This window comes from Cololabis saira, chromosome 18 (genome assembly GCF_033807715.1).
Source record: "Cololabis saira isolate AMF1-May2022 chromosome 18, fColSai1.1, whole genome shotgun sequence".
In the NCBI taxonomy this organism is placed as follows: Eukaryota; Metazoa; Chordata; class Actinopteri; order Beloniformes; family Belonidae; genus Cololabis; species Cololabis saira.
In genome coordinates, this window is record NC_084604.1 from 22,377,446 (window position 1) to 22,394,032 (window position 16,587).

At 40.3% G+C, this 16,587-nt stretch overlaps 1 protein-coding gene across 2 annotated transcripts in view; it reads right to left on the reverse strand.

Moving 5' to 3' along the window:
- The window catches only part of fndc1 (fibronectin type III domain containing 1), a 37,539-nt gene extending 22,415 nt beyond the window's left edge, over positions 1–15,124 (reverse strand). The window contains exons 1-11 of one of the 2 annotated variants that reach the window (XM_061746698.1): positions 15,051–15,124; positions 8,275–8,469; positions 6,914–6,982; positions 4,887–5,132; positions 4,478–4,576; positions 4,258–4,375; positions 3,928–4,115; positions 3,371–3,478; positions 2,859–3,047; positions 365–2,761; positions 78–193 (exon numbers count right to left, since the gene is read on the reverse strand). In XM_061746698.1, the coding sequence (XP_061602682.1) occupies positions 78–193; positions 365–2,761; positions 2,859–3,047; positions 3,371–3,478; positions 3,928–4,115; positions 4,258–4,375; positions 4,478–4,576; positions 4,887–5,132; positions 6,914–6,982; positions 8,275–8,469; positions 15,051–15,123 (3,798 nt within the window). In that variant the 5' untranslated portion in view covers position 15,124. Of the gene's footprint in view, positions 1–77; positions 194–364; positions 2,762–2,858; positions 3,048–3,370; positions 3,479–3,927; positions 4,116–4,257; positions 4,376–4,477; positions 4,577–4,886; positions 5,133–6,913; positions 6,983–8,274; positions 8,470–15,050 lie in introns of those variants that run through there. The other variant, XM_061746699.1, reaches the window with a different exon arrangement.
- Positions 15,125–16,587: the final 1,463 nt, after the last annotated feature.

Below are 16,587 nucleotides of genomic sequence, written 5' to 3' on the forward strand. Positions count from 1 at the left end.
GCAGAAACGTAATAAGTTATCTTCTTTGCTAACATATTGGTGATCTCAAGTTTGATTTGTTCTTTAAACTTAGTTACCCATTTGGTTCCATCAGGTCCAGTGATAAACCTTTGACCAGTGGCCTTGCTAGTTCCTTGAGAAGATATGTCCTCTTTTTCTTTTGTTGCTGTCAGATTGGGTCGCCCATTTTTACCTAGCAATAACAGATTTGAATCAGAGTCATAGTCTTACAAAATACTCAACAGCTGTAGTGTTACACTTCATAATTTAAAGCAACTTTTAGCTCAGGAGATATCTGTGCATTATGTATAAAACAGCAAATGTCAGCACATTTAAATCACATTAACATACCAAATAACTTTACCATTTCCATTGCTGGGTTTGAATCCTCCACTGTTTGGCCTCCCTCTAACAATGGGATGACGAGGACGACCGCCATTAATCCTTAAATTGTCTCTAGATGAAGATGAAGATGATGTTGATTGAGAGTTACCACCAGTCAATCCCCCCGTCTTTGTCACAGTAGCACTACTGCCAACATCACGATCTGAGGTTAAAACTGGCTGAGGCAGGTTTGACGAGGAAGAGGGATCAGATGATGAGGGCGACGAATCAAATGTTGAGGCTTCAGACCTAGAGTTCTGTGCCGGCTGTGGTCGGACGGGTAGCCTGGACCCACCAAACTGCCTGTTAGACAGAAGAGGAGTGCGTGCTCTCCCGTTCGTGCCTACACGACGGTAATTTGGACTGACTCCAGATGAAGTGCCAGTCCTGGTCCTGGAAAGAGGAGATTCCTTTCTACCATTGTCCTCTGAATTTTCTTGGACAGCAGAGGTTACAGAGGGCTTATGTTGGGTGGCTGCAGGGTCTGCAATCTTTTTGCTGCTTTCACCGAGCCTCTTATTGACATAGTCCTCTTTATGATCATTACTATTTACATTAGAGGCTTCTTCATGGACAGCCTCACTGGAATCTGTGTGTCCACTTGAGGAACGATGGGAATCCGATTTTAATGAAGTTGATGTTGAGGTAGTTGGGTTTCGAATGGAGGGCTTGAATGAGTCTGATCCAATTCCATTCTTTAGTGCATCATTAGTGAATGGAGTCCTCAGATCTTCAGCGGTCTCCTGTAATGAAGACACTTCTGTAGCACCTACAGCCCCTGAGAGCCTGGTTGTTGCCCCCCTTAATTGTGGTCTACCAGCCCCAACAGAAGATGACACCCTGGTAATAGGAGTCCTGCTATCCTGCCTGGGAGATGTTGCCCTTGAACTAGAACCAAATCTGCCAGGATAACGACTTGCTAGCCAGGGGAATCTTTCTGCAAATGAAGGACTAATTCTAGTATGAGAACCTGCTTTCACATTTGTCCTTTTACCATTTTCTTCTTCGTCCTGTGTCTCCTCTATGTTAGCATTTGTTCTAGTGCTTAAAGTTGGCTCTTCAACTTTAGTTTCCTCTGAATTAGATCCAGAATTTCCATTTCTCCTTGATGTATCTTGATCACGTGATCTATGTACATCCTGCAAAGTGTGCGTTTCATGAGAAGTTGTAGATGCATGTGACACTCTTTTAGAAGAACCTGATGTGTCTTCGGTCGAAGGATGGATTGCACTACTCTGTGAAGTGGATGGATTCATTCTTTCCAAAGCTGGAGACCCATGAGCCTTAGACTCTGATGCAAATTGCGATTTGCCAAAATTATATGTATCAGATGCTGCATGGCTGTCCAATGTGCTTCCAGTTCTTTGTGATAATGTGGACTGTGATTTTGCTGAACTGCGTGTGCTTAATGTACCTTGGCTTTGAGCTCTGCTTGGTAAATTCAACTGAGAGGTGACGGCAGGTTTGTAACCATTTGGCACTTGGGTTGAATTCCCTCTGAATAAAATTCCAGGTTGTCTTCGTCCATAACCATATCTCAAACCAGTACTGCCACTGCGCCTTGCTGAAGAACCTTTACTTATCGGTGTACTGTCTGTCTGCTGTGAATTGGTTTCCTTTACAACCGCGGTGGCGGGTTTAGTTTGTGTTAAACTGGGTTTATTGTAGCTATTTTTGGTCTCTGGATATGTGAGAACAACATTGTCCTTTCTATTAGTTGTTGACTCTTCATTATGTGAGGAAGACAGTGATGAGGTGGAAGATGATGAGGAGGAATCAACAGAGGTGGATGAAATTGAGGGAGTGTCAGAGGATGAAGTGGAAGAGGATGAATCTTTGGATAACGACGAGGAAGTAGCCTTTGATCCAGGTTTTTGATGGACCCTGATCTTAATCAGCCTTCTGTTTGGCCTGTTAGGACTGATATGCACAGGTTTAGTTGGGGAGGGTGTTACAATTTTGAGACTGGGGGCTTCAGTGGTCATGGGCCCATCATACCCCACTTCATCCTCCGATACAAGAGAAACATCATTATCTGGTTCTTTTGGCACAACTTCAGTAGTGGTTGTCTGTTTAGCTGAAGATGGTGTTGGCGATATTGTGTCTTCATCTTTTTCCTCTTTAGCTTTTCTTCTGGTTGAGCCCCTGGACACTGGATTCCTGACTGAGCCCCTGACAGAAGAGAAGATACTGTGATAGGAGCGCGTCTGGGTTAGCGGACGTTGACGTCTGTTATCAGGTGCAGATGGGCGTGACTGGGGTGTTGTGGCTGATTCCTCTAGCGACTCTGTTGACTGGTCGGTATCCTGTTTTGAAGCAGCTTGGCTGGTCCGCTGGCTGTCCTTGTTTTTTGTGAATGATGAAGCAGCATTGCTGGCTGGCAGGAAGCAAAAATGATAATGATCATGGAGCTATGATGCGTGACTTTCAAGCTCATTTGCATACACAGACTGCACACCGTCAAATATGCTTACACTGTGGCATTGCAACACTGAAGGTCTTGCTTTGTGGTCCCATTCCCCTCCTGTTGGTGGCTCTGATCTTGAAAATGTAGCGTTCCCCTGGTGTTAAACCATCAATGGTGGTTGTGGTGGCGCTGCCTCGGTAAGTCATGGTTTTCATTCCAAATGGTTTCATTGCAGGGGCATACGACAAGATATACTCTGTGTAGGAGTGGAGCATAAACATTTAGCTCAAAATTAATATATTTTTTTAATTCAGAAGTGCCAACAGAATGTTCAACCTCTATTGCCAAAGTTTCAACAAACCTGTGGAATATTCCAATTAAATTTAGTTATTAGCATACAGATCCCCTTTTCCAGCTTTTTAATTGAAAAGACTGAAAGCACTGGTCTCTTCATACAAATTGATATTGCTTGACTTTCTTTTTTTTGAATGACAGTAAAGTGAAAGTATGGTGTCTACTTATTTTTTGTAAATAAAGACTGATTTGATTCAAGTTTTGTCTTAATCTTGCTAGCCTCACCTCTGATCCTTCCATTGGGTTCTTCAGGTTCCTCCCATGTTGCGATAACCGCGGTTCCTTTTCCTCGGAGTGGCTTGACTTCAAAGTTCTCAGGTGGCCCAGATGGCGCTATCACAGGCAGCACAAAGTAAAAAATTTGCTTCTTAAAGCATGTAAAAACAGAGAGAATGCAGCTATGCAGCTGCCATACACTGACAGGAACCAGTCATTAGAAGCCTGCATGAAGCTGCAGATGGAGAGCTAAACTGTGAGCCAGGCAGTAAATACTGACATTCCAGTGAACCACAACTCAGGAGCTTCTGCGACAAAGTATAAAGGCTGCAACCATACCAGAGCTGCAGCCAAACTAAAAAGCAGATGGAAGTTATAGGTAGTGAACGTCCTGAGGGGTCTGGTATGACGAAATATTCATCAAGGCCAAAGAGAACGGATTATGCAAGAGTGTATTATTTTCTGTAAGAATAAATGCTAATTTTATATTGAAGGTAAAATGAAGTGTCTTTCCTACTTTCTTCATAGAAAATAGAAAATGATTAGCACAGCTTGGTATTACAAACCTGACTCGGGGGTCCTCTGAAAGACTGAGGTACTCCACTCGCTGTGTTTTTCCCCCTGAGAGATCTTTACAGAGAACTCATACATGCTGTCAGCATACAGGGTGTCGATCATCAGTCTCCTCTGGGCGCTGGTCCTGTACTCCCAGCGCGCTGACTCACCCTTCTCTCTGAACTTCACTGTATATGATCTGAGTGCAGAATGGACGAGAATGTATTATCTAAATGGTAAGCTCTCTCTTTTTTAATTATTTTCACTCGGTCTTAAATTTTCTTGCTGTCATGTTAACACTTACATGCGCCAACACATGCATTCACTTTAGAAAAGCTCACCTGGATACCCCAGGGGCAACTTTCCCCATTTCTACAGCAGGGTCAACCCAGGAGATAAGGACTGACTTAGCAGACATGACCCTGACGTTGATGTCCTGGGCCTCATATTCAGGTGGCTCTGGATAACACACATAAACCCATTTAAAAAAAAAAATAGATTAATGGACATTGCATTTGATATAGGTTAGCCTCTATTTTCCTCTGAATTTGGGCTTGGTACCTGGTGTTGTTGTTTTGGCTGCGACTGCTCTGTTGGGTGGTGCGCTCTGGCCCTGGGCCTTCTGTGCCTGCAGTGACACCACATGAACGGACTCAGACGCTATGAATAGAAAGGGATACCAGGCACGGCCAAGGTTTACACTGTGGACACTAAAGATAGTCCAAACAAATTGTATTCACTTATCTAAATTCATTTCAAAATACAGACAAAAGGAAACAAACATGAGAACAGCAACAAAATCATCTAGATCCTACTGGTTTGTTTCAGTAATGCATTCAAACCAAATGTATCTGGCTCTACCCAGCAGTTGCCAAGTTAAAATCTATTTACACGCATGCAACCCTGCTTGGGCATTACATTACTTTGCCCATATAATATGATTAGAGTTATAAGATGTAGGTCCTCTTACTTAGTTTTGGTTTGTGGTGATTTCTCTGGTCAGCCTGAGGCTTGGTGCTGTGTTGGCGTCTTTGTTTCAGCACCGGGGTTCTCGACAAAGGTCGCTCAGGCTGCCCGGGACCCGAGGAGGACTGTGGGGCTCTCCTGTGTGTCCGAGTAAAGCTCGCACCCCTGGGGTGAGCTGTCTTCTCTACCCTGGTTGTTCGTTCTGCAGTGGAGTGATTTCTGACTGCAGTCTGTGAGGACCTGACTGAACCTGTTGGTGAAAAAAACAATAAATGGTGAAAGTCAGGGTGCACTCAAGTTCGTCTTGCCTTTTGACCTCACAATGAATTCGTCTTATGCGCTCCAAACTAGATTCGCTTTAAGGCTTTATTGCAACTTCAGCTACATCATAGCATGTGTTTGCAGATAATTGCTTCCTTCAAGACACATTCGCCCATAATTTGACTTATTTAGATATCACACTCACGCATCAATCACAGCCAGTTATCACAAACGGGAAATGCAGTAAAGCTGCAATGTGCCTGCTTTCTCCTGCTCCAAACTCTGGCGTCCTTTCCAGTACAATAGTAACTGGCCAACCTCTAAAAAACCTCTAAAAACATTAACAGTCATACATTCTCCATCATCTGGCTAACAACAGGATACTTAAAATTACAGATAAAAACTTGAAATCCTTCTGACACTCCAGCTCTTGTAACTGTGTCCATTTCCTCTCCTCTCTCTATTTTTCTCTTTTCCATTTCTCATAATCATTGTCAAATGACAAGAATCTATCCTGTTTCTCAGTAATAGTAATGAGTAATTTGAAATGTCAAAAGGAATGATCGATTAACAAATATCTATTAAATAGTATTCAGACTGCAGAGTTTGTGCCAGTTAGTTGGCTGCTTGTTTGAACTGTTGGCTTGATAAATTAGATTAAATAAGAAATGAGGAAATACATTTCTTCGTTGTTGTCTAATGCTTATTCATACAAAAGCTCTCAGTGGTGCATGCCATTAGATCATGTGAATCAAAATAGAAAGCAAATATCTAAAATTGAGGCACTAACTGAAAAAGGCCAGGGAGAAGAATAACTCTTGGATGACCATGCCAGCATGTTCATGTTCTCCAACCTTATGAGCTTATAAAGCCACGTCATCACTAAATCCCTGGAGTTCTCTATGCAATGCACTTCCTTACCAGTATTTTAAGAGTGTTCATCGCTTTCTTCTCTACTTACTTACCTCTGTGTTATACTAAAATGAAATAAAACAAAATGACTTATCAACTGGAAGGCTTGTGACTTATTTTTGTTTTCTTTTTTTCCTGCAACTAGTATACTCGTACTCCTATAACTTAAAACATAATCTTTCCCCTTTTCATTTTAGTTTATTTAATTTACTTAACCAGTAGCTCAGTGGTTGTTTGGCTTTAGTCACAAACAGCTCTGCTTCAAGCAAACTGAAACTGCAGAACGGTTTGGTGATTTGTGGTTGGCGCTGCTGCTTTAAAGTCAGTTGGTTCCGGGTTCAAATTCCGGGCCTCATCTTTTCAGAGGAGAACATTAATGGGGTTTCTCCATGATCCCTACTGCAGTGCCAAACACTTAAGTGGCAAGTGGTTTGGAGAGGCATACTGTCCACAGCAACCGCACGAACATGTCTGTTCATGATAGTGTTCAGTTTTGCTCACAGATTGTGTAAAACCAGCATGACCTGTGTCGTAGTCCAAGAAAGAGGATATTCCTCTGGCTTGTAAATACAGCTTATACAAGCCTAAAATTTGAAGGAAAACACAACAAAGTAAATAAATGGAAACCTACGAGTCAGGCAAAGGTAGTGTTTTCCATACCAATCGCGTAGAAGCGGTAGAAGATGATGAACAACACCTCCATCAAACAGAATGATGATCACAGCAAAACAGATTTCTTTTTGCGCTTTTACAGCCATGCTTTTAAAGAATTTGGACATTTAATTTAAAAAAATGCTGTTAAATGAGATCCATCACTCCTGGCTGATGTTGGCGATGACACCTTGAAGGAGGTTTTACCTGCTGACGAGTTGCTGACAGGTCCGTTGCCCAACACAGCAAATCCGTCCAGGTTAACCCATTCAGGGTCTAAAAGAAAACACACACGGACAGAAGATAATTAAATAAACAGGTTGTCACAAATATTCATCACATTTTATGACCTACATAGATTTTCTTATTTTCTGGAACAGACGTTGAGAAATGTGCGATTCCTTTTTTAAATAGCTTCCTTTCATTACCCCACCCCCATCCCTGCCGCTCATAAGTTATCAACTTTTTGATTCTAATGCTCCAACAGCAGCTGGCCAGACACTCTCATGATTTGGAGGTATTATGGTGTTATTTATGTGGACTGATACAGCTCTCATGCTTTCTGGAATTTTTGGAAGGGCAACACTGAGTCTGAGCTCAGTTGCCAGAGATTTATGGCGCACATCGCCGAAGCTGGAGAGACCGCAAGGGCTGCTTGGAGTGCGCTCTGAGCAGCACACACAAGCCGAGAGGCATCTATAGACGCTTCTTTGAACTCACTGAGACACAATACATGACAATGCATGACTTCATCGCCCTGCAACACCCTGGCCTGCACCACATCCTCCACTACACTGACATAAACTCTGCATACATGCGCTCATAATGAGTGACCACAACACAGAAGATTGGATTATAAGAGCAGGGCTGGGTTTGGAAAAGGCTTACAGACTTCTAGTCGCTGATGAAGTATGGCTCTGAGGAGCCAAGGACAGAGGAAAATGGAATAATGACAAAAGCAGGCTAGATTGTCTCAACTATGCAGACCATGTGTACTGACATAAAAACTCACATGATCCTACACAAGCTCGGATTAGGAATTGTTAGGAACACTACAAAGACCTAAATATAATGTCATCTAAACCCTGAGATATCGAGCATCTGCTTTGCCAATAAATACAGGTCACGCAAATGCAACTGGCCTGTCTGGCTCTGCCTTTCTTTCTGGCATGTTTTGACAACAGCTCATCCAATTTTGAACTAATCTACTGATAAGAAATGAATCACGCCTATGTGTTTGCACACTCCTCACTTACTTGTGTTTACTTCGTGCACAGCTTTGCTCATCCTCTCATCACTCTTAGCACACAACGTGAGAAACTGCAGGGCTCGGAGTTCTGAAAACTCTTCCCAAGTTTAAGCCAGACCTTACTTTCATGTAGTGAATCGCTTGTCTGATATCTGCTCAGTTACTTATTTTTCTGTCAGTTCTACTGGCACTTACTTTCCCATTTGTTCTGACTTTGTTAACTTAAACTCTTGTAAGCATAATCAGGCCTTCACAATCGCTGTATCTTTACATCTCATCTCTTTCTCTTTTGGACTTTTTTTCTCAGCTTCTGTCTTACCTAAATCCTCCAACGGATGAGAGCGACTGTCCTTGCTCACTTTAGTAAAGCGGTGAGACCTGGTGGGCTTGTTGGGGCTTATGAAGAAACGGTCCACAGGTCTTCCATCCAGATGGATAGACGGCTCCCAGCTCTCCCTCAGGGGTTCGTCCACAGACGTCTGTTTCCCATTTTGTGGCCGCAGGAGTTTCTCTGCTGCAAAACAAATGACGTCAGATTCATTTCAACTGTATAAAGTTTGTCTAAAGATGTTTCATCTTACATTGTCCCTGTTTTCTAAGTGTGAAGATGTATTGATCTTATCTAATCCAGCTTCATGTTCACATACTGTATCGCCTCTATTTCAATACCAAGAGAACAATTTCCAAGATATCTACCATTCTTAACCCTGGAGTTCTCTTCAGGCCCTACTTTTCATGAGGGATAAACTGAAGTAGGTGGCCTTGACAAAAAACAAAGCAATCTGACTGTTAAATAAATAAATAAGGACTTGACTGAGCTCAACAAGCAATCTTTGTTCTCTGGCTATTCTTGCTATGGGAAGCAAATGGCACGTTTTCTCCAGTAAAATGTTGTGAATTCAACTTGTGTGGAAGAAAAATCTCCCAAAGGGTCCCAGAGAGGACCGAAATACCAGAAAACAATAGACATTTTATTAACATTTTCATAAACGTTGATGTGATTCATCAGGCTAAAAATGCTGGTTTCATGCCTGAGAGCTTGCATGGATGTTTTAAACTCAATAAATAAAATGACCTGTATTACATGTTTGAAACCTGCAGAAATGTTCTGGATTCTTGCACTCTTAATACATAAAACCCCTCATTACCACATACACTTTTTATTATTGTCTGAGATTGAAGTCATATCCTAATGACACTATTGGGAAGCGATCATCTGCAAAAAACGATTTAAAAAAAATGCACACTGAACTTTTAATATTGGCATATTTTATTGACCAAAACAAGACAGTTATGATCACATATGGTCTTTAACAATGGAGAATTCAGATGCCATTGCCAAAATGATAATTAAAGCAGAGATACATTTTTTGGTCTTCTTTTAAAAAATATTTCACTTATGAAAAAGGTTTTTCCTCATAAATTTAAAATAAATGTTAAATTTACCCGTGAATTCTAAAGAAAAAGGGAAATCTTCTCAGAAAGTCCTCAACAAAGACCTTATACACTAGAAATTCATCCATACATGACACATACTGCAGTGCTTGTTTCTTTGCTGGTATCCTGTAATACGCTACCACTGCTGTTCTTTCCACCAGATCCATATGGAAAACATAGCTTTAAAATTTCCACTATGTCCACGAGCTCATTGCTGACTTCATCTGTCTGCCGTTTGATCCGGCGCAGGTGGAACGCATTGGGATTTTAGAGTGAAATAAGCTGCCTGTTCCTGCTGCTGGAAACAACGCTGACGAAAGCACTGAGAGTGAAGCAGAGATGCAGGGTCGTCTGCAAAATGCAAAAAATCTCCCGAGCTCTAGTTAACAGATGATCACAGCTCCTTCAAGATTAAATACATGTTGAGGTATTGTCTCATCATCGTGTTTGCTGGACCATTCTAGTGACAATCCCTGACGTTGGACATGAGTACTTTAAAGAGTCTTGGACTATTATTCTAGTTAGAAAACCAAAAACATTCTCATAATTATTTCTTCATTAGCACAGGCATACGGTTGAAGTACTTTTATCAGCTGTCTGAAGCAGTCTCCACTTACAAAAATCTGGATACACTTCAATCACTTGCACCCTGTTTCCAATAAGGCCGCGTTATTACATAGGAAAGGATCTACTTCTCTGTCCAGACATCACTCTCTGTTTTGGTCTCTCTGGAAATTTGTGATCCAGGACCAGATATTTCTGATTAAATCAAGACTCCTTCAAACACATCAGTTGCACGTTCGCCATCCAAGAACAAACAGTTTGGGAAGTAGATCAGCAACTGAGTGATTGTAACATTACGAACTTAGAAAGGGTCGTTTGGTTTCAGGGCGTTGCCATGAGAGACTGGAGCAACACTATAAAGTTTTCTGTACAGGGTTTGTAAATGGGAACTGGAAAGACTAATAGAGAGGGATCCGGTTTGAAAGTGGAAAGAATTAAGTATGTGAAGAATGAGGGCCTTAGGGTCATTATGTCACAGCCATTATTTTTTAATAAAATTAAGAGTGTCAGTAAGAAAGTCAGAAGACGAATGCACACCCAGTTACCTAAGTGACAGATAGGCGATTGCACTCATGCATGTGCAGGCTTGGTTTGATCCAAATGGCAAGCCCTGGGGTCCAATTTCAGCTGTAAAAGTGCTTTGTAAAATATTTGTGTTCATGCACCTGCAATGTACTCAGTTTTACAAGAAAAATCCTCTCAATTCACCACAAATTCACTGACACTGACAGTTCATGACACTTCCTTAAAGAGTTTACTATCATCTCCCAATAACTGTCTTCCTCAACAAACTTCCATCAGTAAAGAGGGGTCTCTTGTGAATCAGCGTGTGCATCTTCTTTTCTTTTTTTTTTGAGAAAAATGATCCAACTTATACATAACAGCAGATGTTTAAAGACTAAAGTCATCTACTGCCATGACAACAAATAAAGCATGCACTCCGTGACTCACTAAGGTTATTTTTCAAGGAGAATCCAGATGCAAGTGACAGAGATTTCTCTCTGCAGTTTCAGAGATATTTTTCAGTCTTTGAGGAGTAAAAGTTCAAAGTGATCTTTGTGTGGATAAAATTCAGTTACATTTCTGTATCTGTATGCTCCTATTCAGGGTCTCTGTGGCTGAAGCCCATGCAACTGTCAAAACACAATTTTATAAAACCCAAAACTTGCTTAACAAAAATCAGCAGTTTCTTTCACTGGAGACACTGTCCACACAACTATAGATAATCAACAGAACATGCTGTTTTCATTTAAACCATCATGTGTTGACAGCACCCTCTGTTTTTTATCCACAGCAAACGGGACACTGATTCCGAGAAGCTCCTGTTTTGTGTAATTATAATATGATTATTAAACATATATCAGATATATAACAAATATCTGAAAATGGGGCAAAAAATACAAACTGTTGGCCAGAATCCAAATTAAGTCAAAACATTTCTTTCGGTTATTTAAATGAACAGCATGGTCATTAATTCTGAAACTCATCAGGGGCATGGTTAAGGTCAGCATTCCACAAAAATAAAATACCTCTTTTTAAGAGTATTTCAGTCATAAGTACGTTGAGAGACTCGGGTTTGTTGACACAACTGTATCTGTATCTTTTATCTTTTCTCTGTATTCATAGATTGAAATCACTGGGGAGGTAGATGGGTGTGGTTAATATCTGAAAAAAACAGAGCTGTATGACTGAATGCATCTTTATGAACATTAATATTAAATCAGAGGAAAAAGAGTCTCAGCTCAGAGCTCAAGCACATATAATCCTGCATGTGCAATGATATTGATGATGATGTAGTTTCAAACTGGTGCAACAATGGGCAGTGGAATTCCAGGTTTATTAAAAATCCATCAGAAAAATCCTCGAAAACCCTGTTACTCAAAGAAGGATGAGAACAGATTTGAGTATTTCACCCTCTCCAGTGGAAAATATTGCTAAATGATTTGTTGGGTGAAGGGCAAGGGGACAAGTCTAAGCTGGACACCCGTGATCTCCACCCCCATCGGCAGGACCATTATTCATCAATAGAGGACATGGACATGGACATGGACAAGGAATTACTGTTGGAATTACTATTTGTCAAGCTCTAGCCAAGTTTCACTTCCATTAACAAATGCCACTTAATTATAAGTCTATGCAAAAAAACCTGCTCTCTTAACTTTGTCCAGAAGCGATGCCACCGTCTCTGAGTTCACAAGCATCCAAGATGGACCATCACACAGCAGGAGTGTTGGATAGTCAGACAAATACGTACTTCAGGTATTTTATGGAAGAAATGCGCACCATGTGTACCAAACCAAATATGAAAAGGAAAACCGTCCAGCCTGTTATCACCAATATGTCCGAAGGCCATCTATGTTTCTGTGATGCCAGCATTAATGCATAGAAATATGATTTTACAGTAGCCTACATTACCTTTCACGTGACACCTTTTTCTATGGATGTGGAAGCATTTTCCAACAAGGCAATGCAAAACCGCACTCTGAACTGACCTGCCTGCAGCCTTGACCTGCTCTTTGCAGAGAAATTTGCAACAATGATGCGACAGAGACAACGTAACTCAGTCGCGCACCTTCAAATATATTTTAACATTTTAATTAGAGATTTTGATATCAGTTTTACAACTTCACATTTAAAAATGTGCCACCAACAATGCAAACAATTACTTTTTTTTCTTTGGCATTTACTCTTAAAAAAAAAAAGGAGAACCACATCTGCGATAATTTATAATTTAATCCATATTTTTTCCCCTCTATCAATTTCAATACTCCTCACGTCAAACAACAAATCATACGTTTTCATGGTGGCAATTCATCATTCAGAAATAAGCATAAATTCACATTAAATCGTGTCTGAGAAATCTTCAACCTAAGATGAGTAACTGTTTAGCTTTGGAGGATTAGATGTTTATTTATACAATATATTTATGACATCTACAAACAGAAGCTTGACAGTAAAATCATAGTCTAAAACATGCTTTTAATTTCAGTGTTGGCAGTCCCTAGTCTTTTATTTTTATTTTTATTTTCACAGAAGCCCTTTTGAATTACTTTGATATTCATATAGTGATGTAGGTTGACACCTTACGGTGTTAGTTTATTCTATTACTTACTTATTACTTGCAACATTTAAAGTATGTTGACCTCTTCTGTGCGGTGACAGGTGTGTGCATAGTCCAGATGGTGCTTGTTGGAACTACTGGACTGGTGCCCAGAGATGACATCATAACGAGAAACACCAATGCTTTTGTTGGCAATTTTGATAGGCAGCCAAGCTGCAGGTGGGTGGGGTTTCAGGGTGAAAGTATGCCCATGATCAAACATACCTGATGCAGTGGAAAATATTAGGACTGCTGACATTTTTGCCCTGGCTGCTCCCTGAATGACAGTAATTCTTCTTTCTATAACCTTTGATTGAGCTATGCCATGCCATCTGCAGAAAACCAGCACAGAAACCAGAACAGAGAAATTAAATTCCACTGGCCTGCAAGGACATGATTCCCTCTTTCCCCTCACTCTCGCTCCTGCTTACCCTCCACAATCTTTCCTGGAGCTGACAGACTGAGCTTGTATAGAAGAAGCTGACATTATTTACTACTCAAGCACACTATGCTTCTATTCCCTCCACTGGTAGCCTTCCCACCAACATGTCCACATATTCCCAAGTGCCCACTTTCATCTACTGTTGCAACGACTTTTGGAATAACAAGTGATGACATGTGAATGGAGAAAGTTAATGAGAACCACTCCTCTCACATTTAACAATCGCCTTCAAAATGCTCGAGACTAGCGTGCTTAATTCCTAACCGCTTCATTATGCCGTTTAGGGGTCAGCAGCAGTACATTTCCAGGTGTGAATGTACAGAAGTAGAAAAAGTATGTGAGAGGTCTGAAAAAACTTCCCAAACAGAAAAGAAAACAACTTGGGGAAAAGGCCACAGCAAAGAGCAGCTGACCATATTCAGTGAAAGCATGACCTCATGCACTAATTGCTCACAGTTGAGATGGAGGAAAATAGAAATTTAGAGATTAACCAGCACAATAACCATGCTTGATATAAAGAAGGGGGAGAAAGGAGAGTCTGGCTGTGGCCATTAAACTAAACCAAAAGGATTTGACTCCTTCTTTCCAAGAATCCTTGAGTTTGATCAAACTTTATGGCTTTTTTTGTGTGGCTATTTTTAATCTCTGTGTGTGATACATTCACTAAAAAAGGATTTTACAATCAGCACTTCGGGAACTATGAAAACATGTGTGCTGATGTGCTCTCCAGTCATTTGTCAAAAATGTGCTGCAAATAAATCAGAAAAATCCCTTTCCTGATATGGAGGATTTGCTGGTGAGACTCTTTCAGTCTTACTTATCATATCCTTATGATTCAAATCAATCATCTGTTTGGTAATCAAATGTTGTCCTGCTCCAGAATAATATGGGCAATGCTGAGGCTGGGGGTGACAGATAAGTAGAAGAAACAATAAAGTCTGAGAGACCAAAGCCACTGCTTCCTAATGAACTTCCCAGACAGGTCATTTATCATCACTTTCAGCTAGATTAATCACCAGTCTGGCAAAAACCACCCCCAAAAAACTTTTCTTTTTCTACCCCCACATTATTTCTATGCTGTAATTTGTCATTATCCTGTAACCCTTGTAGAGGATTACAGTTACTCCAGCATATGTGTGAGAACAGCTCAATCTTGCATCATATTTTCTCTAATAAAGTGCCAACTATGAAAATGAAGTCAAAGCCCATAAATCAATCAACATGGGCGTTCCATCTTCAAATGAATGGAACAGCACACTCCACATTAAATCGTCTAATTAACTACAGATATTAACAGTTTGAGACTGACATAATTCCCAACACACACTATCACACTAGTCTGTGTGTAATTTAAAAAAGAAGACGAAATAGTTGATATTTGCTCTATCAGTAGTTCTTTTTTGCATGCACATGCACAGACTGCAGTGATGCCCTGGTTCAAATCATAAACCGAACGAACTCTTTCAGTAATAAAAGCAGGCTGCCGGCAGACTGGCTAACACCTGGGTCAAAAAACCTGCACCTGCTGCGGAATAATCAAATATTTGTTTACCTGTCCATCCACATTCTGGTGCGCAAAACGTCACGAATAGCGCCAAGAGCGTCCCGCTTGCGCCTAAAGCCATAGTGAATGTGGCGCACTGCTGCAGCGGAGCGGCGCAACAGCTGGATGCAGAGGGCTGGGACGCACCGGCCCTCCCTCCTCTCCGCAGATGGGAATCATGCTGTTCATCCTCACAGCCGCTTTGTTATATCAATTACCCTCTCACGACTTAAATCCACGAAGCGGCTCGTGATTTAAAGGAGGTGATTTTATATCGCATTTTATGCTGAAAATATGTTAGTGAATCATGTTTATCTATGACAAGCATATATATATATATATATATATATATATATATATATATATATATATATATATATATATATATATATATATATATATATATATATATATATATATTGCATATTCAAGTATGGATAGGCAATGCCCATGCCCAGGACTGTCACTTAGGTAGGAGCACTGGGTGATATAATGGGAAAAAAATCGGGGATAAAAAATAAAAAATAAAAAAAAAGTATGGATAGGTCCCATATAACTCTTTAACGCCCGGACAGCTGGTAAAATATGTCCTTTATTCTTCAATAAAATTTAAAAGAAGTGTTGGGTAAAATGTGTGCCTCCTCAGGAAAGCACTTATTTTACTCAGAAATGTCAGTCTGTGGCAGGTGGAGAAGTGAAAACTGCAAAGACACAGCGATCAGAGCCAGATTCTGATAACATCTGCAGATTTGATCACGAGGAAGGAAGGGTTTTTTTTTCTTTTTTTCTTTCTTTTTTTTTTACACAGTCCACGTATATATATATATATATATATATATATATATATATATATATATATATATATATATATATATATATATATATATATATATATATATATATATATATATAATTCTAATAATGTTTTTCTTTTGTCAGCCACCACTACCCCAGCTATTTTTCCACTTCATGAAATCTTTCCATGACACCATCACTGAATCGGGTATCAAAGAACAAAAACGAGAATAAATTGAGTCGAGAAAAGTAGTTTCACCACGAGATGGTGCTACAAACCACGTTTTAACGAGCGCTGTTTACTGTAGACACTGTAAGTGTTGTAGCCTATGTGCAGGACATATACATAGAGAGATAGTTTAGTCTCTATTGAATGAGATGTCACCGATAAAAAATAATAACATGTCTGTATAACAGCCGAAGTGCATTCATTTTTTATTCGATATAATTAACTAAACAGTACAATTCAAAAAAGCTGTTGCCTGTAGTCCTCCAGCTGGCAATAACTCCAAAATCAAAGGTTTTTCTCCCTGAATTTCTCAGGCAGTTTTTTTTTCATGTGACTTCAGACACCCTCCGGGTTCTGCAGGAGAACCCACTGACCTCTTGTTGTAACTGCAGATGTCCCACTAGACCTGCAGCCACTTGACAAACTGGATGTTTTCACACTGTTTCACAAGCAGAGGATACTCGGTCTGCATGATACAATAAATGAACGTTCCTTTCTTTATTTTTCCTTTTTCTTTTTTTT